This window comes from Sander vitreus, chromosome 6 (assembly GCF_031162955.1).
Source record: "Sander vitreus isolate 19-12246 chromosome 6, sanVit1, whole genome shotgun sequence".
Lineage (NCBI taxonomy): Eukaryota > Metazoa > Chordata > Actinopteri > Perciformes > Percidae > Sander > Sander vitreus.
Genome location: NC_135860.1, coordinates 30,396,192 through 30,423,252, shown reverse-complemented (window position 1 = coordinate 30,423,252; position 27,061 = coordinate 30,396,192). Strand labels below are relative to the sequence as shown.

At 41.7% G+C, this 27,061-nt stretch overlaps 1 protein-coding gene across 2 annotated transcripts in view; it reads right to left on the bottom strand.

Moving 5' to 3' along the window:
- The window catches only part of me1 (malic enzyme 1, NADP(+)-dependent, cytosolic), a 120,754-nt gene that overhangs the window by 72,723 nt on the left and 20,970 nt on the right, over positions 1-27,061 (bottom strand). Inside the window, exons 1-2 of one of the 2 annotated variants that reach the window (XM_078253693.1) lie at positions 12,811-12,983; positions 1,095-1,228 (exon numbers count right to left, since the gene is read on the bottom strand). In XM_078253693.1, coding sequence (XP_078109819.1) covers positions 1,095-1,228; positions 12,811-12,894 — 218 coding nt within the window. In that variant the 5' untranslated portion in view covers positions 12,895-12,983. Of the gene's footprint in view, positions 1-1,094; positions 1,229-12,810; positions 12,984-27,061 lie in introns of those variants that run through there. The other variant, XM_078253692.1, reaches the window with a different exon arrangement.

Here is a 27,061-nt window from a genome sequence, read left to right as displayed (position 1 = left end):
TCTCTGCAGTCATCTCAACCATTGAATACAGCAACAAGAAATAACTCTTTTTTTTCCTGTGAAGAAATGTGTTGCGGTGTTGGTGAATTCTTAAAAAAAACAATACACCACTAAATGTTGTGTTAAAATGTGTTGTAACTCACGTTACTGAGATTGTAACGAGTATAATATTACCGAAATGTAATTAGTAATGCGTTATATTACTGCGTTACAGCAAAAAGGAATACGGACAATTAGTCCGCAGCGTTCTAAAACCTGCCAGTTCACATCAATGTAACGAGACGAGACGGTGTATCATCTCCATAGCAACGACTCTTTTTACTCCCGTCCCTATTACCGACTTCCAGGCTTTTTGTAGCTGGATATATCATTTGTTGTGTCTAAATATGAATGTGGATAACATTAGTGACAGTGAGATGCTTGCTACAGTTACATTTCTAGTGATGAATCGGCGAAAACACGTTTTATTTCTCAGATTCCCGGCTTTGTCCTAGGTGCTCCCTCTCTTCTCTTCAGTCACTCTCTAGCTCGCTCGACCTTACGTGCTTGTGGGCGCACGCTGAGCCTCCGTTAAAGGTGCCGTAGGTAGGATTGTGAAGATCCAGGACTTAACCAAAAAAAGTGAACATCGACAACTTCTCAGTCAAAACGGTCTCCTAAGCCCCTCCCCCCACAAGGGAGAATGAATGCATGTGCATGAGCAGTGATTGACACGCAGTTAGACACCCCCCCCTGGCCCTGATTGGTGCATCTGAACACGGGAACTGTGGATTTTTGCAAATCACACTACAGGCGGTGGGTGGTGTTAGAGGAGCTGGATTTCTTTTTAAATGACCTGCTTCATGTAGTTCTACTGGAACATAGAAAGTTAGTTTTATAAGGCTTACCTACTGCTCCTTTAACAGTTACTGTTACTGTAACAGAAATAAAATGGATTGTGGATCATTTTATTGTAGCTGACTTCCCAAGATGACTTCGCTATTGGTTGTTGAAACAGGGGGCGTCTTTTACGTTCTAAAACCTGATTTGAAGATGATAAAAAGATAGTACGTCATGGTAGTAAGTAGAGGTTTCCGTCTGTGTGTAAGCCCCACCTGTCCAGGTCGTCCCTCTTCATGTCGTAGTTCTTGAGCACCCGGAGCAGCTGGACGTCCTGGCTGTTGAAGCAGGGAGGCAGCAGGCCGTGGATCCCCAGCTGGAGACGCTCCTCCAGGGAGAAAGCCATGCCCTGTGAACACACCAAACCACCTCCATTATCCTCCTGACATATACAGGGACATCCCAAGTGGGCAAATATGGACTCTGTTTTGGCCTCTTTATTCAAATGGCAATGTATTTTGCAATCGTCAATTCGATTTTCAATTGTGTCATGCAATTTGAATTTGCATTTTATAATTGACAATTTAATATGCCAAGAAAATCCTCAAAGAGACCAAATAAAACATGACAATATGAATTGCAATTGATTGAAATTTCATTCAAAAATGTAAGTACAACATGATTTAAAGTGAATTAAGGGGTTGCATTGCCACCTTGCATATTAACTTGTCAATTGCAAAATGCATATTCAAATTGCATGACAAAATTTCAAACTGAATTGACAATTGCAACATGCATTGCTATTTGAATAAAGAGGATAAACAACTTCTATGCTGTGGAGTCTTTTACGCGATCAAATGTTAGTAGAGCAGGATCTCGGGCAGGTTGTGGTGACTTGGGATCAGTTACTGTAACTGATCTTCTTTGTAGCTGCAGAAGATAGAGGTTTTAAAGCAATATCATTTACACAAGTTTTGGTATCCACTTCCATAGTGATGGATGACAAAAGTTTTACTGTTGTCATTTAACGCTTTCACCACTTCTTATGTCCTCTATGTCCTGAGCTTTCTTGTGTTAGGTGAGCACACTGAGACATGTTTCTCTCAACTATATTGAAATGGGAATTAAAGGAATATTTCGACATTTTGGGAAGAATGTGCATTTGCCTCACTTCCAGCTCCCTTCACGGAGAACAGTTAGGGCAAAACAGCTTCAGTGATCTGTTTTAATGGAATAATCTCTGTCTAGCTCAACTAAAAACAACGGATCTGCAGAACGTTACCGTGCTGATCACTGCTGAGCCCGTTTGTAACCGGTAGGCTACAGACAATGTGCTCTTCACCTGTTCAACTGATTTGACCAGATAGTCCGCGACGGTACTGCTTTTATTACAGACATCATGTGAACTAACCACAGACAGTTGACTTGTTCACGGACAGACAGCAGAATGCTGCTGAGAATCAATAGGGGAAACACTGGAATGGATATTTGGCGTTATTTTAAACGAACAGGAAACACTGATGTATGAAACTGCCAATTAGATTAATTTACTTGTTAAGGTGCCGGAACGCCCTATCGGATCATTCCGGCCCACTTTAACCCCTGGTTAACAATAAAGCAACAAGCTTCTCAAGGCAAGGTGGCTTCATCTGTCAATACTGCCGGTAAAGTGAAGGTTGTTACCCATCGGCCCTGGAGGGAACGTCCCCCCTGTGCTTCCCGACCACGGTCTGGGAGCCCGGAAACAGGAAAGGTCTAACACGGTTAGCTTAGCTTAGCATAAAGACTATAAACAGCTACCATGACTTTGTCCAAAGGTAACTAAATCCACCTAGCAGCACCTCCAGAGCAAATGACCACATTGTAACTCATTTGTTTAGTACGTAAAGTAAAGCAACAAGTTGTAGTCCAGGACTATTTCTTGGCCGGGGGCTGTGACTTCATCGAGCCGTGTCGTCACAGTGAAAGTGCCAAGCAATCAGCAGAGACTCCCGGATTCCAAGATGAGGTCCATTTAAATACAAAATGCTCACTGACTATAAACTGTAAACCCAGCCCAATCTGCCAGCGATTTGATTTCTCCCTGCAGCTCAGTCTGGAAACCTGTACATTTATCTAACCTGCTTCCGTTACAAATCTGCGGGGACCAATCACAAACTGGCTTATCCACCTGGCACGCTATTGGTGGGTTTAACACGATGACGATAGAGAAGCGACCAAGCAGTTTTTTGTTTACATTCAACATGGCGGCCACCGAAGCGCAGCAACCCGTTGATGCTGCTGTCGCTGCTGTTTTAAAATATTTCAAAGGCAAGTTTTCTCTGAAAACGGAACAGAAACTTGCCCTGGAACAATTCCTACAATTCCTACCTAGTAATTCCTTACTACCGACCGGCTTTGGTAAAAGCCTAATTTACCAGCTAGCCCCGCTGGTGGTCAAAAGAATGGAGCTCAGCTGTACGTCATCCGGATCGTTGGTCTGATTGGTTGAAGGACTATCCAATTGCGTACAGAGTCATTTCAACTATGCCTGTTGATCACGCCTCTTGTGCAGTAGAACATACAGAGCAGACTCCCCAGACTAATGTTCAGTCTTAAAAGATTGAGCTTGGTCTTGTGATAGCCGGACTACACTGACTACATAACCCAAAGAATGTTTTGCCACTTCCATGTTTTAGAAATCACTTTTCTAGGCTCTGGGAAAGTTCTACAAATACAAAACCCTTATTCGCAGTTTGAAAAGTTTTACAGACCTCTCGCTGGGGATTGTAGTTGCAGTACTGTGGTTGGCCACAGACAAATCCAATACCAGTTGGTATCATTAGTTACCTTTAAAAAGGTGCTGGCAAGCAGATTTGTATTCTATTTTTAATTAAGCGGGGTGAGACTCCCTTTTTCTCCCCTTTTCCAGTCTTCATCCTAAACTAAGCTAACCATCTTCTATTTAACATACAAATATGAGAGTGCTATCAGTCTACTCATCAAATTATTATAAAGACACAAATAAGTATATTTCCCCAAAAATTGAACTTTTGCTTTAAGTATTCTATAATCCTGAATCTGGACAGTCTAGACGTCCAGAAGTGTACATAACTGGACTAACCTGGACTATTCATGGCAGATGCCTGTGTACTTTGCACCAAGAAGTAGATTGTGTCAACCATGATGAAATAAAATTCAGGACATTATAATTATGCATAATTTTTTGGTAAAAGATATCTCATTTCCTGGCTAAAAACCTGCACGGTCGATCCTGTTGCACTCTTGGATTTTACCCCCCTCTGAAAACTCTGGTTGACCTTTGAACAATTGCATATTTAGGAAAATATTCCCCCTTTTCTGTTTGAACATTCCTGAGTGATGAGAGGTGGCGTGTCAAACGTGTCCTCTGTTTGGCTGGAGTGTTTGCTCTCAGAGGGGCTCCCTCTCAAGGCCTCTGACAGCTCACATTCTGCTGCGATGTCCGCTTTCCCCGACGCACATCCTCAAAACCACACACATCACTCCAGACTAATAACCTGCTTCGCTTGGACCTTTACTTTGGCTTTCATCTCACTCACCTCTGACCCCTGAACTACAATATTGAAAAACATGCACACCTTTAGTGTCAAGGCTGTAACCCCGAAGAGTCTGACCTCTGACCTGTGAGCTATGGAGGGATTAAAGGGCCAGAACTAAATCAAATAAATGTTGTACAATTATATAATGTCTAAATGTGTATATATTTATTTATACTTTCATTTATACATTCGTACTTTTATTTATAATTTCCTTTATACTTTTAATTTTAATACCATTATTTCTCAATAAGAAACCAAATTGCCCAAAAATAACATGGATTGTTCCATAAAAACGCTCTGCGCAGCTGAAATGAAGGATCTGATCACTACTTTCATTGAATTTTTGGAATTTATTTATTTTTTGGAATTTCTGCTTTTTTGACTAAAAGACAACACAAGGGTTCCATTTTGAAACTTTTATTTGTACTGTTGTAGTTTTATTTATCCATAGACGAGACACTGTTCTCACTCAGGAGAGGTGTCGTACGTTAATGTGACATCAGAAAGTGGTAGGGCTGGGACGATTATTTCACGATACACGGGCGCCGATTCTATTTGTATCGTGATTTTCATTTATTGCGATTCTAGAGGTATTGTGATTCGATAGTATTGAGTATTGCAATTTTCTTTTTCTTCTTTAACAAAAACAAAAGTTGAATAATACACTTCTAGGGACAATATATCATCAGACATTTCTAAAAATGTAATTGTTTTCTAAGAAGAATGCACATCACGTGTCAGTCAGACATATTTTTCATTTGTAAAGAAGTACATAACATGGATTTTCTGCATGTTCTGCTTTTGCTCCGTTTTGCTGAGTTTTCCCACCCCTACAAAGTAGTGACAGTGTGAGCTTGGATACTTCCGTTACAGATAAAAAAAAAAAGTGAAGATTTGTCCCCAAATCAGCCGGAAATAGAATCTAGCCAATATTTAAAATGGGAACAGCATTCTCTACTATTTTCTGCAAGTGAGGCATGATGTGGAGGGCATTTTCAATTTTCTCTCAGTCTATAAAAGACCAGCGACCCGGTGAAACCTCAGCCCCAACATGCCAGCTACTGTTGCTGACTGCTGAGACAGAAGCAAAGCTGCGCTGTAAAAGGTCTCCGATTTGGATCACATCCGCGGATGCTTAGCCGGGCCACCACAGTTTACAGCCTTTCCTAGCCAACGGCACTTTCGGTGTATCTGGTTATGTTAAAACAGTTCTGAGGTTGTAAAAGAAAATGAGCTCGATCACACGAGACGCACTGTTAGAGGGAAGAAGAAAAGTATACGACGCAGAATAAGGCATTTGGAATAAAACGTGGCGGTCTTGACGTCAGAGGAACCATCAGCGCTGACCACACAGACACACTTCCAAATTCTTATTAGTCTCCAACAAAAAAGCAGACTGCTTTCTAACTGTTGGTTTTAGATTTAATCTCAGTGATTCTTGAGGGTTATGATGCAGGAAAAAAAGAGAAGGGGATAAAGGGAAGGAAACAAGCAAAAACAGACCATTTCCTCTTTGGCTGAACATCTAAAGAAATGGATTTTGTGTATGCTTAAGCCGCTTTCAAACGTGCAATGAAAAACCTGACATTATCTAGACATTACCCGGCAGAGCTGTATGATAGAACACAAATGTCCAACTAAGTTGGATCAGACATAATCGGTCTTTACCCTTCCTAGTACAAAATCTGTATGATCTCTGAAAGTGCCTAATGTGTTCAAATTTACAGCAAGCGAGTCGGCTTGTTGATCACATTTCATGCCGCCTGCACCAAAACCAGAAGGAAACAAACATCTGAGGGTGAAGAAGTAGGCCGATATAACGACAGTAACAAAAATGTCTAACTTGAAGAGACAACGAGATTCGGGAACTTATGTAAAAGGGAAACTCCGGACTATGTCAGGACCTGATTTCTTCAGACATAGTGCATATGTAAAAACGTCTAAAGACTTTTGGAGCATTTTTGCACTTTGATTTTAGGTCCGACAGTAACCCCAAATGACATTCTGGCAGTTTGGAGCTCAATAGCTCTTCACATTTCCATTACTCGTAATAAATACCACCGTTAGTCAATAAAAAAGGATAGAATTGAGTATATATATCCTTTTTTTAACGTTATAAATATATTCCGTACGTCACGTCATTGACCCCTATACTGTCTACAAGTTATCAGGAATTGCTGTACGTCATTACATACGATAACACAGAACATGTAAAAATCAATTCACACAATCAATCTTCCTTGATGTGAAATCAAAGGGCAATGGTTATTTCAGACACTAAAGTACGAATGAAGATCCGCCTGCCGTTCGCCGAGGCGCGACGCAGTCTGTACTTAACGGACCTCAAATAGACAGAAGCAGCTCTGAATTATAACCTTCCCCTATTATAAAAAAAAAGGATTTTCTATTTTTCAGAGAGCCAGCTGCTCACTTCAGACTCCGTATACATGTGTTTGGTAGAGCAGCTGGCTCACAATGCACTGCTGCTCTGCTTGGTCTGCTCTCTGCCACAGCTGACCATGAGGGACACATGGGAGAAAAGAGTCTTAAAATACATGAGGCAAACGGAGCTTAATATGAGGCTATAAAATGAGATATATTTCTCACACAGGCTCACACTGCTCTTTCATTAGCTACAATACTTTTTTTTATTCTTTCTGAGAATTGGCTGTTCCTCACACAGCTTACACTTGGACACTGAAATGCAAAAAAAAAAGCCCTATAAAAGACACAGACAGTGTTAGCAAAATATATTTAATGCATAAAAGTAACTGTTCTCCTTGTCAGCCCTGTGAGTTTTATTATATGGTTAAAACTAAGTTTACTCTGAAATCAGAGAAGTAAAGGAAGTACAAGTACCCCAAAACAGTACTTATCTACATACAGAACTCTAACAAAAAGATACTTACAGATTTACACACATGGAGCGCTATAACTAGCAGACACATTACTACTTTTGTTTTCTACTCCCCATACTAAAATTAATTTTCACTCTTCCTTCAAGAGACATTGTCTCACTGACAAGACTGTCGCATGCTGTAAAGTCCTGAAATGCAATGCCTGTCTTTTTCCTCTTCCTTTATTCTCTCTTTGTCGTACATGCAAGTTCTACAATGCACAGCTTTCCTCTCCCCATTCTGCAACTTCCCTGTGTTTGTTATGTTCAGGTAATTAAGTCACAGCTCATTAGGAAGGGGGGAAGGGAATATTGCTGGGGAGGATTTATTAAAAAAAAAACTACATAGTCTTATCTTCAAAACTTGTGGTCTAAAACTGGTCAATTGTGCATGCAGCGTATTACGAGCCATGTTTCTATTTCATGTTAGGCGGTGACCTTTAGCGGCCATTAGGGTTGCACGATATTGACAAAATGTGATATTGCGACATCCATTATGAATATTGCGATATCGATAATAATTTCTATATTTTTAAACGTGTACAATTACAAAAGTTACGGGAAAACGCATCAAAATAGATTCATAACAAATACAACACAAGGTTTATTTCAACTGACTGTCATATTGGACTGGTACAACATGAATAAATAAATAAGGACGATGTCTACAGAACAGGACATGTTTACTGGTTGGACAGTATAAAATAAATATATAAAGAGAACAGGACATGTTTTACTGGTTGGACAGTATAAAATAAATAAATAAAGAGAACAGGACATGTTTTACTGGTTGGACAGTATAAAATAAATAAATAAAGAGAACAGGACATGTTTTACTGGTTGGACAGTATAAAATAAATAAAGAGAACAGGACATGTTTTACTGGTTGGACAGTATAAAATAAATAAATAAAGAGAACAGGACATGTTTTACTGGTTGGACAGTATAAAATAAATAAATAAAGAGAACAGGACATGTTTTACTGGTTGGACAGTATAAAATAAATAAATAAAGAGAACAGGACATGTTTTACTGGTTGGACAGTATAAAATAAATAAAGCGAACAGGACATGTTCTACTGGTTGGACAGTATAAAATAAATAAAGACAACAGGACACAACTTTTCTTTCTCTTCTCTGATTCGTTCCGTTTCGTTGTCTCTATCTATTTCTTCACTTAAACTGTCACTCTGTTGAAATATGCACACACGTGGTACACTCCATAGGGTTTGTCCCGTAGTGGACACGTGGTACACTCCATAGGGTTTGTCCCGTAGTGGACCAGTGTGCTGACGTGCACTAACATGTGTAAGTGGCACGGTAACTGGCCAATGAAATATGATCATTACAGCGTTTTAAGCTCTAAATCAAACACAACTAAGCCACACAGCCAACGGACGGGACGCAGCGCTCCACAAAATAAACTAAATATTGCATACTTATCGCGACACTTTCGATAAATGTGCGATATTTTATGTGCAACGTGATATCACGATAACGATATTGAGTCGATACATTATTAGGGTTGGGTTTTCTTTCTCCCTTTTCCGCCGAGTGGCGCATGTGCCTGCTCGCAGTGTGAAGTGCGTGTCCGCGCTATTCTGCAACATGCACTCTCCAATCACTGCTGATGGACGGCTTTTTGTACACGCCCCGAAACGGACGTAAAAATATCACGCTACCTTTAAAATGCCATATTTTCCCTCTGGGCTCACCGAAACGGACGTAAAAGCATATTAACCATTCACTGCACGTGATCGCTAGTGAACTTGCTCTGCTAGGGGACAGCTTTCCCAAATTGTCTGCCTTTTCAAACTCATACCTGTGTGTACAGGCCTCTTGGACACCATCTGAGAGAGGTTTCTCCTGTGCAGGACATGCCATAAGTCAGGAGAGATGTCTATCTTGCCAGAGGAGGCAAATATGGTCATTTTTCTGCAAAAGAACTGCTAAAGTTTGAAGGTGGTTGGCATACCAACTCAACAACATTTATTTTGTTGTTACTTGTTAATAGTGTAACTGTTAATTGTTAAATTATTGTAGTTATGTGTTAGGTGACTTAGGTTTACTTATTATATATTTAAGAAAAAGTTAATATTTTCTTAAATTTAAAGAATTTTCAATTAAAAAAAAAAAAACTTTCTTTGATGTCATTTTTCAGTTTTTCAAGAATCGGTTTAGGAATCGGAATCGTTTTAAAAGTACCGGTTCAGCATCGGAATCGTAAAAATCCAAACGGTACCCAACCCTATATATCATGCACCCCTAGTGGCCATAGTAATGGCGGGAGAAAATCAGGTGACAGTATAAAGAGCGCCAAAGCCTGCATAAGGAAGGGGTCGGGGTGGATGAGTAAAACAAACACGGGACTTTGACCCAGGAGGCCGATGTCCCTATCCCGTGGGAAACCAAGTCAGTGTTGACTTTTCCGAGTTAACCAACGTAACTAGGTTAGTATGTAACCACTTGACAGACATAACTACGTAACGCACTTACTGACGTAACAGACTTACGGACGTAACAAACATACTCATTTTTAACCCGAACCATGATCTTTTCCTAAACCTAACCAAGTTGTTTTGTTGCCTAAACTTAACCAACTAGTTCCGTTTCACAACGTTAACCACGTGTATAAAAATGTGGCCTTTTCACAGCATTAAATAGAATGGTCATATATGTTACTTTTGGAGTCGTTGGCAAACAGCCTACAATTCTATTAGGTATGACAACGTGTTAGCCAGACAGTTGTTGATTTGTTGTTGTGTCAGAAATGGTCTGTATCAATTGATCAATCACTTTACTTTATGTCAGTTGGTCTAAAGAAGAAAACATATAAAAATAGATGTATTGTATATCACAGGCAGTCATGGATGAAAAGACCCATGAAAACATAGGCCTACTATGCCTCATTAAGAATAATTACCCTCACAGCTCTATGAGCCCTCAAAGGCTGCCAGTGTCACATGGGAAATAGATACCATCCATGGAGTTGGGCCCAAAATGACCAATTAACATCCCCCACAAAGGAGCAGGCAGCTTGGCCGTCCAGAGGGGGAAACCCTGATCTGTAGAGTGACTTAATGATTGAAGATACGGCTGGTTGGGTCAGGGCTGGGGACTGCTGAAGGAGGGAGAAAAGAGCAGGGGCGGGGGGGGGGGGGGTTACATGGCAAGAAAGATTAGCAGTGCATGGTTCTTAGACTTTGGCTGGGGAAGCGTGGGAACCATTGACGCCAGTTTTGACATGTCTTTGACTTTTGACTTGAATGTTGACTTTATAACGCCCTGTCTTCAGCATGTAAATAGAGCTGCCAAACTCTTCAATCCCAAGGTCCTGTCTGTTGGACAACGTGTCTGTCAGGCGGCCATCAAGGCTTTGAGAAAGGACACTGTCTCAACATAGGCCAGGGTAAATACACTGCAGGGATGGTGATCCAAAATGGGTGAGCTTTCATCTTACTGTTGAAATGCTATGATAGCTAAAACATTTATCGTACTGCATTTAAACTCTGGTGTGTTTTTACCTTTAGTTAGGCAGAAAATGACCCTAAAATTCAATTTGGCAGTTCTGCTCCCCTGGATGCAAGAATCTGTAACCTGCCAATAATACACGTACACACTTCTGTCTCCTTGTTCATTCTGTCAATAGTCTCTGGTCAGCTTGTAATTAGGAAGTGTGCACTTTACGAGTCAAACATGCAAACAGACGATTCAGGGATGTATCAATCATAAATAGAACACATGTCAACATTTTCCTTAAATGTATTTTTTGGTTTACATTCTTCAAAACCAAAGTACAGTGACACACACACACACACACACACACACACACACACACTGTTTGTCTGTATGTGTGACTGCTGTAATGCCGTCTCTCTCTCTCCCCTCAGAGCCCTAAACTGGGCTGGGCAGGATAAACCCTAGAAAGCTTCCACATGTCCCTGACCACATCTGAAGTGCCTGCACCCTGTGCCAACACATGTGACGCCCGCAGCTCCATGTTCCAGAAGCCGTGGTCACAACCCAAACCTGCAATCTCCCCACTGGCCAGTGCCACCCCTTAACCTCGGACTGCTGCCATGCCCACCCCAAAACAGTCAGCGGAGAGGAAACAGCTAATTAGTTCACCAAATGCCCAAACAAGAAAGATGAAAGTGCAAGTTCTTTGAACATGATAAAATGCATTGCTGTGCTTCCCAGGGCGTTCAAAGAGTGGGTTTGTTGCAACTTTCCAGCGTAAAGGTTTAGAAAGTTAAACATTCTGCTACCTCAACCTTTTCATTTCCATCTGCCACAACCACACAGAGAGGGCTGAAGGCTCACAGCACAGCCACTCCCTTCATTACAGTAGGACTTGTCCTTAATCTGGAGATAGTTCAATTCCTTAATGCCACTGCTTGGTTTAGTTCACCCACAAGAGTAGGCTCCTTATCAGAACATTAACACTGTTGTCAAAGTTTTCTCCTTTGGAATGTTTTCTTATATTTCACTTTCTGTGTAAAAAGCATTAAGAGAATCTGATGCAACTTTCTACACTGTGCAGTGGCAAATTACAAACAGGAGTGTCACTGACAAATGTCGGACCGTGCGCTGACAAAATGATCATATTGTTATGACCACTGGAAAAAAAAATCATATCGACAGCTCATGTAGTCTAAAGCACACAGCCCATGTCATACTGCAATGGGTAATGCAAAAGGCCGCCTTGTTGCACATGGGCAGTCGGTGTGTACAGTGGTCCAATTTAAATACACTCACATCACACAGAACCCTGGGACTATGCAGATGCAGAACGGATAATATGAACTTAAATCAAAACTTCTGATGAAATTGCTAATATCTGTAAAAAGGGGGTGACACGTTTCCAATTAGGTTTCAGGCAACAGGGATAGTATTGGGTGAGTTACTTGGACATTGTAATCAATTACACATTATACATGAAGTACTTTGAAAGCAGATAAAGCAATTTGTTACATTACTTAGCCCAGCTCTGCATCCACAGCCTCAAAATCTTATAAATCCAAAATTGCCATAAGACAGACCTTCTTATTCATTTGCAACATTACCTGGAATGGACTGATGCAACCAGCAATATAGGAGCAGTAGCTACTTTGGCTATACAGTGCAGCCTTGTCTCGCATGTCATGAATTTCCAATGCAATTTTGATAATATTTGTAGTATCCTCTAAGATCATATCACATGCAAAGCACAGAACATTCCTTCAAACATGTTTTTACACAGTGGAAGAAGATGAAATCATCTCTTCCTTTAGCGGTAACTCCTTTTTCAACTAATATATGGTTTTGTAACTCACTGTGAGACTAAATAACTGGTTTAGATCAACAATTTTGTCAATGTGCTGACAAAGAAAAACTCGAGACAGAAAATTTTAACTCTCAAAAGCCTTTCCACACAAAGCCATGACTGATTCAGCTTGTGAGATTCCCAGATAAAAAAAGAGGAGGGGACCTTCCTGCTCACAGTCCTCTACCCTCCCAACACACAAATCCCACTTCTAAATAAAAAATGCCTCACTCCGCTCCTTTTCTTTTTCCTGTGTGTTGTCTGAGCTGCAGCTTCAATGGAAATGCCCTCTGCTCTGGGAGAAACAAGCCCCATTGAGTGAGACCTGAGCCTAACACGATAGAGAGGCCTTTCCCCTATTGAGCCCCTCTCAACCACAGCAGATCAGACACGGAGACAAAAGCCCACAGGCCTTCCAACAGGGAGAGTGCTCAAATGTTTGGCACGGAGATATGGCCTGGCAGAGATGTGTGTGGCCACAGAGCACTTCTCTATTCAATGCTGTGTGGGAGAGGGAGGGCTTTCTTTTCACAAGAGACAGAGCTGAAGCACTACAAGAGATGGCCTTCTTGTATGACTTGTTTATCAGTAAAAACCACTTGCTGAAAGTGATGTATAGTGATAGCCATCTTAACCCCGCTTCCACTCATTTATCTGTCTCGCATTCATGTTGCATTAGTGCCCCCACAGCTTTTTTAATGTCTTCCTGGATGTTGAACTTAACAATTCAGGTCAACGATATTTATGAGGCATCTTGATGCAAAATGTTCCAGTGTTTCAGGAGGTTAAACAGAGCAAAGGAAAAGTAAATGGAAAAGCCCATTACAGTAACAGCAGGTAAACCACATCAGTCACACTGAAAAGCAGTAAAGAGGTTTAAAAAGGTGTTAACGCAGGTCGTTAATCAACATTTTAAACACAGGAAATGATTTAGGCTGATACTTCTTGGGTCCCAAGTCAAGTCCAAGTAGAGTAAATGAAATACCTTCTGAAGTTAGCAGTGGAGCTCTTTATTTCAGGTGAGGGAGGTAGCCGCCCCTGTAAAACACTGCAGGAAACCCTGGAAGTCTTTACATCCAAATGAAATGATCTGAGGTATCAACTGTTTTCTGTCTACTGGTCTGCACTGCCAAACACACCTCATCTACATGCTCGTGTAACGTGATTGGCTTCTGCTAAAAGTATGTCTGTTGTCAGGCAAAGAAAGAGTTGATTCGCTGCACGCATTTTTATAACAACATTTTTAATCTTCTGTCATTGAGAGGATATCACGTTATTCTAAGTCAAAAGGGTAAACTCCGTGAGAAGTAGGGTTGAGTACCGAGACCCGGTGCTTATACGGCACCGGTGCCTTAACGACCGTTATCTACCGGACCGAATAGCAACACGTTGCCTCATTTCGGTGCCACTTAAATGCCTGTGCTTCTCTCTGATGCTCCGAAACAGATGTTCGAGGCAACCGAAACATCGCTGTATGTCACGCTAGTTAACGCTACACTTGGCAGTAGGTAACGTTAGCCTACCGTTAGCTAGCAGCTGGAGTAAACACGGTTAAAATGCTGACAGCTAAACGGTGTAAAAGTCTGTCTGTATTTCACTGTGTAGGATTCCAACACCGAGACGTACGAACACAGATGTTGCGTTCACTTGAAACTCGCCTCGCCAGCCTCGTGCTGAATTCAAAGTTATTGTAAAATACCCTTTTCCCATCCAGTGGTTGTTTTTGTCGTTTAACAGGAATTTTACTGGTGAAATAAGTTATTACATTTTTAATCAATGTTTATATATATATATAATTTTTATATATATTATTTTTATTTTTTTATCTTTTTAAAAGTAAAGGTTCAGGCACCGTTTAGCCACCGGCACCATTTTAAAAGTATCGTTTTAGCACCGGTATCGGAAAAACTCCAAACAATACCCAACCCTAGTGAGAAGTCACAAGTCAATGGTAATAAAAAAGTCTGAGTCGATTCCTCTATGATCAAGTTCATGGAAAAATAAAGTGTTTTAAGGACACAAATGTTCGAGAAACAAGATTCCAGACCACAGAAAGCTTCATGAAAATCAAATATTTTAAAAGGAGGTATTTTTTAACCTGGACCCTATTTTCCCATGTATTTGTGTCTAAGTGACTCATTGGAACACTTTTATTTTTTTTTAAATTGGTCCCATATTGAGCGAAAGCCCTGCCGACAGCAGCCACGAAACAGGCTGCAATGTAATAGAACAGGGCAATTACGCTCGGTCACTAAAAGCGCTTGTTTTTGCCACTCACAGGCTCAGACTGTTATTGTAACTGTCAGACTACATTATGGAAAGATGGTGAGAAGTCTTTCTGAAATCTTGCAAGGTGATTTGTTGATGGAAGACAGCGGAGTGGATCGTGTGTGACAGTTGAAGAGAGAGCTTTGTTGTTTTGGAGTTCAGAAAGCAAAGCTTTGTGTTATCTGAAGGATTTTCTATTGCACATTTATGAATTGTGCCAACAAAATGTCGAGTTGCACTTTACGCAGCTTTCATAGACTAAAGTCACTTTTGGATTCGAACAGTGTTGTGGCTAGTAAGTGCTAGCTATAGAGCTACAAATGGATCGTAATCACTGCGCCTTGCAGACCATCGGGTCGTCTGCAGTGACCATTTTGACTGGGATGACAGCCAAAGAGGAGAAATCATCCTGTACCAAAGCTCATTTTCCTAAAGAAAAATGCTGCTCCAAGAGTGGAGCTAGTGGAGTGGAGATAGACAGAGCAGAGGTAAGCTAATGCTATATTACATTATATATTACTGTGTTGACCTGGCATCAGTAACGTTACACAGAAAGGATGGCAGGATAACGGCAACTTCTCCATGTCTCCATAATGTATTCAGACGTTCACAATTTAAGCCGGTCAGTGGCGGAAACAAAACTTTTAGTGGATGCACATTAAAGCTTAGATTGGGCCCAAAAAAATCAAGCCCGACCCTACCCGAGACCATGCACGTTGTGTCCGAGCCCGGCCCGACATATTAACTGTAATTATGAGCCCAAGCCCGATTTAAACCAGACAACTGTTTAATACGTGGGCCGTTATAACTGACGTTCTCAACTACAATTCCGAGTTGCTTGAACTACAGAAATCTGTTTAGAGGTATCTTAATGAATAATGCAACAAGGACGAAGCATGTAAACTGTGTTGTTCGTTTATTCCGAATGGAATGGATCGCAAATGATCCGAATGAAGAAACGTAAAAAAAAACTCAAAGCATTTCTAGGTGAGGGCTTGCCTCGCCCTCCGGGGTATGCTTGGAGAAGTAACAAAAGAGGACATTGAAGGCTGACTATCATCTTTTCTGCCATGGCAAGCATGCTTTCATGCTGTCATAAGCGAACAGTGTGACTCGACAAAGCCAACACATCCGCTGTCACTGCCCACGACTTGTTTAAAATGGTTCCATACCTCCGACTTTCCTCCAAACTTGCTCAAAGTTACTTCTCCTAGCTGTTATTTTTTTCTTTACATCTTCAAGCTCCATGTTGCACTTAAGCTACACAATACAGCACAGCATGCCCGCTGTGATGCGTGTGAGTGGAAGAGACGCTGTGCATGACACGTTGCATTTTGTAACTTTGTAGCCGAACTTTGTACACATTTGTTACTTAGGCCTAAAAATATAGGCTATATAATATTTCTGATTATGGCATAGCTTTCTCCCCACCCAATTAGGCTAATAAAGTAATGATTAAAAAAAACACAAATGCTTTATCAAGGGCCCAGCCCGGCCCAAGGATAGTGTCGGGAAATATCGGCCGATATTTCCCGACACTATCCTTGGGCCAAGTTTGGGCTCGGGCTCGGGCAGAGAATCTAAACTCTAATGCACATTGATGGTCACTAATGCCCCAAAGGATGACATTACAGCCTGGTTCACTGGTGCAGTGTTCTTACTCATTACTGGACCAATTTCAAAAAGGAAAATTTGGTCCAGAGTGAGAATACAGAAATTTCCCCTTTAAAGAAGGATTTATGCTTCTGCGGTGACTCTATGCAGAGCTTACACTGTAGCCTACATAAGTGGCCTCAGGTTCAAATGCTTGTGCACTGGTGTGTCCGTGTAGTTCTAGCGTACAGTATCTCTTTAAGAGAATAGCAGAGCTGGTATGTGTGCATGCTGGGGAGTGTGTGGTAGAGTGAGTGAGAGAGTGACAGGTATTAGCTTCGGAGCGAGTACAGACTCTGGCAGCGGAGATGAAGAAACAAAGTGTCTCCCCTGTGCTTTCTGACCATGGTCGGAAAGCTGTAGCAGGAAAAGTTAACCCTCTCCTTGATTTCATGTTGTTTACGTAGAAGATGAACATGGAAAGGAGTAGGGGGAAATGCGATGCTACCAAGCCACGACCAAACGGACCAATCACAGTAGTTGCTGTCTGTGTCGCCGCAACGTGTAGTGTCATTTTTTGAGAAGTGCATGTCAGGCTATGGCATAGGGTATGGCGTAGGGTCCATATCTCCACGTACCTACGTAGGTACCCACGGCGTGGATGTACAGCAGAAGCATAAATCAGGTCATATCACTGACAGGTTATTAAGTCACTAACTGTTACTCAGATTATCCACTGGGCACGTCTGCGCTGCGTTCTGGCTGCGTTCCGGTTTTGTTCCGTCCTCCGCCACGCGCCATACCACACCAGTAGCGTCTCAGAAGCGGAGCGTCTTGCTGCCTGACTCACAGATTTGATTGTCTCTACAAGTACTTTAAAGAACAATCCCGTGTTTATTAAACAAGTATCTATTTCAGGAACAGGAGTCTTCTTATTCACCCAGAAAAAGAAAAAGGATATTGAAAAGAGCAATAGACCGGCTTTTTGAAGCGTGAAGGCTACCATAGCTGTAATACGTACTTTGAACTGCGTGGCGTGAGAGAGTTGATTGATATATGATCTCAGCGCTAGATGGGAGAAATTCCTACACATTGGACCTTTAAGCATTGACTTAAATGGCAGTGATAACAAACCAAATTAAATGATCCACTGTACTATAAAAAAAAAAACCTTCATTGACTTGACCTTGTTGGCTTTTCATAACTATTTGCATGTACTATGTATTTTTTTAATAAACCTGAATCTAAGGGGTGGATTCACCCCATGTAAGTTGGTTTACCTGCTACTAGTCTGGATCAACAGACTTATACGCCTGTATTCCCTTCACATCAAAAACAAGCTAGATAGGTCTGGAAATGCGAGACTAACCAGCTGCAGGCCTGCTTGTAGGCTACATTAAAGTGAGTCAAAGTGTGATGGTACTATATTTTCACCACTTGGAAGGTAGAGAGTGGAAAACCTTTGGCAGTAAAGTGTAGAACCTCTTCAGCGGTTGCCAATATAAAAGTTGATTTTGAAATGAAACTGTGGGGGGGCTAACATTTGCATAACATTCAACAGGACTGTGAGAAAGTCTCTACAGTGGTTGAGTTCGCCCACACTGTTGTTACACCATAGTGTATCTGGATTCATTTCTGCTAGTGATGTCAGAGCACCTCAGATCTTCGAGTCTGAACTGCAGCTGACCAAACAGGGAACAAAGGATTGCTGAGGTTGTTCCCATAAACACGGCCATCCGCACCATCTCCTTTACCCCAGTATTACCGCCACGTGTTCTCCCCACACTGCTCCAGGACTCCAGCAACACACTGCTTGGTACAGTTAGATGTGCAGCATACAAGAGGATCTGAGTTTATCAGTCGGTGCTAGAGCTGCAAAGATTAATCGATTAATTAATTAGCTGTCAACTATCAAATTAATCTGCAACTATTTTGATACTCGATTAATCAAAACATGTCTGATTCCAGCTTTTAAAATGTGAATATTGTTCTAGTGTCTTCTCTCCTCTGTGACAGTAAACTGAATATCTTTGAGTTGTCGACAAACCAAGACATTTGAGGACATCATCTTGGACTTTGGAAAATCACACTGATTGATTGACATTTTATAGACCAAACAACTAATTAATTAATCGACAATCAGACAATCGTCTGATGAGTTCACTGGTTGGGCCGACGGTTACGCACACTGGGGGAAGTCTATGGCCAACAGCTGGAGGAAAGACTGAGTCATATGCCTCCCCCGTTTCCCTCTTCACTCCAGTATTTATAAACACACACACATAAAAGCATACACACATATACACACAATGCAAAAAATGGTGATGTTAATGCAGATTTAAGCCAAGCCTTCATGAATATACTTATGATCCGGACATAAAGTGTGTACAAACAGGTATGTACCCTCTTAAACGTGCTTAAAAAATACACACACACACACACACACACACACAGACACACAGACAGACACACACACACACACACACACACACACACACACACACGCGCATAAAGCCTCCCTAAACCCTGATTCAGGACACAAACAGATGAGCGGTGAGTCTATTAAAGCCTGCCGCAGGAGAAGACCTACACTCCACGACGTCCTCATTGTCCAGCAGCACACCGTGGCGTCCTCTTGTTTAATCAATATCGGTGTGTCTAGACACTGTAAAAACAGCTGGTGGGGGTAAGAGAGTGGATAGCCCAGTGGAATGACAGATTTATCCCATAGTTATCATAGTTGGGATTAGAGGATAGAACCCAAAGATGGGGCGCTTTTTTCTGAAGGCCAAAGAAAAACTTATCAGGCTGCTAGCGTCTAGCTGGTGGGGTGATTGGATGTAATGGACCACTCAGACTGGGCCAGTATTCACAGCTCTTTTAGGCTGTGATCGGCCAGCCAACCAGGCTGGTTATATAACAGCAAAACTACCAGACTCTCACCACCACCACCACACTCAGCTCAGCTCTCTCTGGTGCTGCCACGTAGAGAGAGAGAGAGAGAGAGAGAGAGAGAGAGAGAGAGAGAGAGATGCTTAGATATGGTTTGAGCTGAAATCAAAGGAATAATTTAAAGCTGCACTAGGCAAGATTGGTTGGCAACTTAGCACAAGTACACTTGTTTTAGTCGTCCAAGTCAAAAACTAGGAGTCACAAAAAAAAGAGCTTCCCAGCACATTTCAAATACATATCCGCTACAGAGTAAGGTCACTAGCAGGGAATCTAGACAGGAAGCAATTTACCAATAAAAGTACTATGAGCACTCTATCAAGGTAAGCTCATCAACGATGGTTGAACATCTTCCGTGCCGGCTACTTCACAACAGATTTATGGGCCTTTCATACTGCAGATATGGGTCTACTGAACATGTGTTTAACCCACGTTGAACTCATTGAACAATATGAACATGATATGCACATTCACCAAAGTCATGTCAGGCGTTTTCTGTTTTGTGGGTCATAGCCTAGTCTACAATAGGTAGACACTGCATATTCTCACCCCAGGCTATAACGGCTATACTATTCACATTGAACTTCTACGACAACAAAAACGACACAAATTCCAGAGTTAACTTTAGCCCCGTTTGACATTGGCAACTTTAAGCCAGTGGCGTCAGACTGGGGGAGGAAAGGGGACATAATATACAGGGCTGTCATGTATGGAGGGCCCACAAACATACCAAAATGAATAGCCGTGGATGAGGGGAGGGGCCCATAGGAAATGCCTATGTACAGGGTCCGGAATATGGTGCTACGCCCCTGCTTTAAGCATCTTGTTTTGTCAATTTCAGGGGATAACCCTGCAAACTCGAGGCTAGCCCTGGTCCGGATCCGGGCCAGCAAGCCTCTGTCCAAAAGTTTGCCATTTCTACCAGCTGAACGTTTTGTAACCGACTTGACCAGCTGACTTTGCTACGAGCTTATTGGCTGTTAAAACAGGTGATGTCCTTACGTTCTAAAACCAGCTGCTGGCAATTTGACAAGCAGAGCCGCAAGTGACGCCGTCAGCCAGATTAAGTCGAGCTGAGACGTGCCAGTTCCCACCACGGCAACTTTTCCCTGCAATGTTCTGAAACGGTTTCATCTTGTCGCGAATCTTTGGTCTGAACTGGACAAACAGCTTCCTTGGCCCCAGGCTTGTGCAGTTTGACAATCCAATGCATATCATGCAAGCTGTGCATGACAACCAATCAAGCCTAGTTAGATCACACCAATCTGTAAACTATGGGGAGCATTTTCCAAATTCCCAAACCTCATTTACAACTAGATTTTGGTGCTGTGGACAATGACACATTATTCTACACGAGTCTCAAATTTACTACTTTACATTTGATTTGAAACACTGATCCCCGGTGAAGATGCATAGTGTGTTCATGTTGATGTCTGATTAAAGAACTAGTTCAGCAACCTTGAAATAGGTCTATTGTTATTCTCACTGACAGTTGTTTCCATCAGTTGGGGAAACAGTTAAGCAATCAGAGAATAGTTAACTGGATTAAGAATGAGGGCGTCCTCTTCATCATGGAAAATAGCAACAGGAAAATGGCCACAAACGTGTATGTGATTGATGACGCTCTACAAGTTGTCATAAGTCAACTTAAATAGCAACTCTTTAATCAACATTTCTTTCATCAATGTGGAAAAGTTCAGTTAACCGCTGCCTACGCATCAACTGAAAATGACATTGGCAGGACAAATATGTCAATAGCTACTGATATTTAACTGAACACAATACAGATACACAATAAGAAATTGGCACAATGAGATGAGTAAATTGAAACCGAAACCGAGTGGCCATGGCAGTGTTTGTGTGACAGGGAGTAGTTTATTTCCAGAATGAAACCCCAGGGACAGAGTGAACTAGATGACCCTGAACTAGGGGTGGAACGGGACATGTATTCGTATTGAACCGAAACGGTACGGGCGTCTCGGTACACACATTTACACGGGGAACACACGGTATAAAAATAAATAAAACTTGCGTGCAAATTAATTAATGTAATGTGGAACTACTGTTACATACGCGTTTCTTAGGGACACCTAATCTGTAGCCCCGCCTTAGCTCTGAAGCTCCCAAGCTCCGCCTACATGTCGAGTCGGTCCAGGGAGTCCACACGAAGCAAACTAGTCCCTTCCATATACAACCAAACACGGATGTACTGTAGCTGTATCCCTTCTTGCCTCGACCACAAATGGCTTCTAGGCCCATTTGCTTCGCCGTTTGCTCTGCTGTTAGCTCCGCTTTTAGCTCCGCCGTTAGCTGTTAGCTCAGCCGTTAGCTTCTCTGTTTGCTGCTAGCTCCACTGTTAGCGTGTGAAGCTAACGCCACAATTCGCCAACTGCTCTGTGTAACCGAAGCTGCTCTTTTAACACCCCTGCTCTGTGCATTCACATATGAGAGCAACGCTTGTCTCCCATATCACACTACTAGCTGATTGTCTTATTTTGTTTACAAGTTCCAGATGGAGTCTGGAGATGATGTGGGGTAGCCTACTTATTGTTTACATCTTACTTTATACGCTTCAGGCTGTTGCAGCTAGCTCAGGGGAGAGACTGGATGACACTAGGTGGTACAGCCTGAGACATGCACAATAAAAAAAATTGCCTTCTGCATTTTTGTTATGCTTTTCCCTCCATTGTACCGAACCGTGATGTCTGAACCGAGGTATGAACCGAACCGTGACTTCATTGTACCATTCCACCCCTACCCAGAACTGATCATTATGGAACAGCAAAGGGCGGAAGGGCAGAGACACATTCACAACTAAACACAACACCAGGCTGGGCTTGTCCAGACGGAGACCCTGTGTTGATAATATGCATCTATGTACTGTACTGCACTGTATATAAATGGATGACAACTAAGTCACTTGTCCCTTTCTTATAATACCTATTTGTGTTTAGTGTTTGCTGTTGTTGTTTGAAAATGTTCACCACCAATCAATTCAATCTTCCACGTTGATTTATAGCAAAAATGAAGTCTGAATCTGGTACTAAACAAGATGAGGGTGCCTCTCCTTTAATGCAAATGCAGTAAGTTTTCAAAGTGTGTGGTTTGTGTCAGTACTGAAGGCTACTGAAGATGTCCAGAGATTTCCCATAGAAGAAACACTTGAAAAGGCCAAGGAGAGTTTAACTGGAGACATGACACCAACCAGATCCCACTCCCTGCTTCCCTGGCTGTGGGAGTGATGCCCAAGATGAACAGATTCTCACCGACTCCTCAGAAGTTAGATTCTACCACAACGGCCAGCTGGATGGCTGCTTTTGCCCAGCCACAGCAGGCAGGGTTTGGACTGTCCCCTTTACCAAAAAACACGACTAGGTCATGGTTTAGGAGGTGAGAGAGCGATGTGTGAGAGAAAAGGCTTAAGACGGGATGGAAGAGAGATGGAGGGAAGGTTGAAGACAAAGGAAGGAAGACTAGAGGACAGAGAGGAGAAGAGAACAGGGTTCGATGAAGACTGTGAGTGTCATGGTGACCTACATATACCTCTTCTATGAATGCAACATATCCGTTTTGTTTTAGTTTTTCTCTCTGGTGATCAATGAATTTAGGAATTTCTTGCATGACAATGTTGATATTTCTAGGGACTAAAGAGACTGTCCTCCCTCGAAAAACGCTCCCATATGTCATTCATTCAAGCAGAAATTACACGGTGCCCTCTAGTGACCGTAGTTGTTATGAAGGGAGCAAAGCAGATAAGAATGTGACAAAGTAAGTTTGGCGTCAAGCAGCAGGTTGGGGTGGTGGATGGGTCAGACAAACACAGGACTTTCACCCAGGGGACCGGGGTTTGTGTCCCGTTTGAAAATAAAAGTAAGAACGTTTTTTAGCTTAATGGAACAAATGGAGCTACGTCATGTTCAGCCTCACGTGCGTAACCGGAAGTGAAGTAACGTCTGATTTTAAGCCAAACCACAATGTTTTTCTAAACATACCTAAGTAGTTTTAGTGCCTAAACATGACCAAACTTCGACCGTTTCACAACGTCCGTTACAACCGTTACGTTCTCTGGTTTAGATACAGTATAAGGACAGAAAACGGGCGCTACCCTCCTGTTGGTCATATTAAAGGGTAAAAATAAACGACCTATATCATTGTATGGTTTTGAGGACTTGGAACTAAATATGTTATTTGCAGCTCCAATCCAAAATATTGGTGTTGGCCTTTGAAAACCACTTCTGGCCAAACTTTTAAGGAGATGGAAAGAGAGTAAGAGAGCAGGTGTTAAACCTCAATAGTGCGATCTTTAATGGTTTCCAGTGCACATTGGAGGCCGTCCACACGCCCCAATTTAGTGACGTATGATGTGTTCTCATAAGCTCTCTTTCATTTTTACATCAGAGTAAGATGTTAAGTGTGTGTTGGAGGAGTGATAAAAGGGAAAAAAGGAGACAGAAAGAGGGAGTGAAGGGCAAAATTAAAGCATTCATTCATGCCCGTCTGTGCATGCATAGTGTGTGTTCAGTCTCACTCTCTGCGCTTGATCTGCAAAACATACAGCAGCAAAGACTCTGAATGGAGGCAAGCACTGGACTGGTTCTTATCAAACACAAATACTGCCCCTCATGCTCAAACTGTTGACCCGCCCCCTTTAACTCTACAGTACCCCGGAGACTTTTGTCCTCCTCACTTATATAAATAATCTCCCCCCACCCATCTCTTCTCTTTTCAAGGAACCACCTAGAGAGACAGAAAGGGAGGAGAGAGTGTGCGTCAAACATTTTGCACTGGATGATGGGATATCTCTCATACAATGGGGGGTCTAGGTATTAGTGTCAATCATTCAAATTATACACCCATATGGAGTTGGTCCACAGATGTTCTTGGGTTTCAAAAAGGCTAATTTTGCGGGTTCCATGGTAAACTTAAACCCCATCTTTTTAAAGAGCTACACATTGGGCCCACGCTTGACAGGAACACATTCCCTGATTTCATGGAAGCAAGTCTAATGGCATCACTGCACTTATTGTTCCATATGGCCATAGCAGTCATCCTACACTATATAAATTCTATAGGCATCAGCAATCAAGTGGAAACAGAAGCAACATAAGAAGGCCACCTATCCTAAAAACAGCTGTGTCCTAATACTAAACAGCACACTTATTCTAAATCAGACTGCATTTACAAAATAGCTCTATTAGATGACTTTTTCATCATCACATACAGTTCATGTACAATAAAGTATGTAAAAAAACATTTCATTCTCAAAGATGTCATTCATGTATAAAGGATAAGGATGGCATTATTCTATATTTCTATTCTATATATTGTCAATAAATCCCATTAAAAAGCTCTAGTCCATCTCTCGATACTATCTTAGTTCCCAACCCTGTGGCACTCAGCTATGAGCCCATTACTGAAGACACTTCCAAAGACAGCTGGGCACTGTAGTTTTTAGCAAACGTTATTCAAATTTGAGGACTTGAGGTTTTCACTCCCGGATTAATCCACAGGGTGATGTACAGATTAACTCAAATAAAACTAAAGTGAAACATGTCACCCACTGCAACAATGCAGCTCATTGATGAGTTCTATAATGGAGCTCTATGGCACGGAGATTTATCAGGCCTTAGCTACACAGACACTACTTTTAGTTTGATCAATTCATTGTAGGTCTAAGGCTTTTGATCGCATTTGTTGAAAATAATAAAAATATAAAATATCATGTATGTTGTTGTTTTTTTAAAGTAGACACTACAGTCCCACAAAGCACAATGATGGTGGTTTATCTTTGTTTGATTGATATCTGTCAGCAGATGTTCTGTCCAGTATCTTTTTATACTTTGCATGCTAACAGCCAAAGCAGTATGGAGATTAGTATGTAGTACATAGCACATATATGTAGTTTTTAATCAAATTCAGCATCTTCTCAAATATACAGAATAACGTGAGTCACCTGAGAGAGAGAGAGAGATTTTTTACTTTAATTGTAGTTTTACACTATACAGATGTCTTTCATCATACCCCAGAAAGGATTCCAAACTGAAATCCTTTATGACATCCTATATTGTGACACCTTAAAGGCCACTGTGCATTATGTCAACTCATGCAAACATTTCAGATAAGTATGAACTGTGAATACAAGAGATGATGATACGTCAACATTTTACACCATTGGCTTTCTACGTTTCTACGAGAATTCACTTTTTGGTAGTACAGCAGCAGCCAGGTTGTAGTGTCCCTGCACCGAGTAGAGGTTAAGCAATTTCCTGAGGTGACTTTAGCGGAACAGAAACCTGAGCCCTTTAGCTGCAACCTGACCACACTAATCAATTCTGCTGTCAATGTACTTGTCATTGTTTTCATCAAAGTGTTGTCAAACAGCTTTAACTCTAAACACATTGCCTCAACATCCAGCAGTGTTGATTTCTCTGACCCCCTTCCCTAGAGATGAATGTTCACTGCTTTCTGGCTGGTCTTATATCTGCTATGTTTTAAGACAAGCATGAGGAATTATATCATCTCATCAGGGATTCCTCTGAAACTAGAGCCAGGGAAGCACATCAAATTATTCAGTGGAGCAGGCGGCTACGTTAGGCTGACACACGGTTAGCACATGTTCACTGGAAGTCAAATGTAAGCACATGGCTACCAAAATGCTTGTGAATTTTAGAGAATGTACACAGTGTGTCAAAATAGTCTGAAAAGCCCATTGGGTTAGACATTTGCTTTAATATATATATATATATATATATATATATATATATATATATATATATATATATATAAATAAAAGTAAATCTATACATCTAAGTGGTACTCTCAACATTCAGAAAAGAGAGTTAGAGAGTTTGAAGCCGTAATGTGAAAGTGAAGGTTGGTCAAAGATGTCACACACACATACACACACACACACACACACACACACACACACACACACACAGCAAACAACGGGTCTTTAAATGACCATTTTCTCCCAGACACACCTCTTACTTTCAGAGCTTCACACATGCCAGAGAACCATACCCTAGCTGGCCTCTGCCCTCTGACACATAGGACTCTTTTTTTCGGTTCAACACATGACAGGTGCAACTTTGTTTCCTTAAAAACCTCTCCTCTGACACTACACCCTTTTCAATTTGTGATCAAGACGATACAACACCTGACCTAAAACCATAGACTGTAAAAATAATGGATGACGCATTGGTGAGGTCACCCATTGGGATTGTGGACTGCTGTTTTGAAGCCAGGAGTTTGCATTTTGGCCGTCGCCATCTTGGTATTTTGGTGCCAGAAGTGACCATATTTGGACGAAAGGGCAGAGCTGGGGAGAATGGCGCATCTAACAGCCATTTTCCACTGGGCACTGTGCTGCGTTCCGGTTTTGTTCCGTCCTCCGCCACGCGTCATACCACACCGGGAGCGTCTCAGAAGCGGCGCATCTTGCTTCCTGACTCGCAGATTTGATTGTCTCTACAAGTACTCCACAGAACAATCCTGTGTTTATTAAACTGGTATCTACCTTCCACTTCAATCACTCCTGTAATTAAATTCCATGCCTTCTGTTTTCTCGTCGTCCGTGATGTTGTAGAGGAGACATAAACAATATTGGGGGGGAGGGGGGTTTCGATAAACTGACTGGATGCTCTCGCCGTTTCACTTCCTGCCCTCCGGG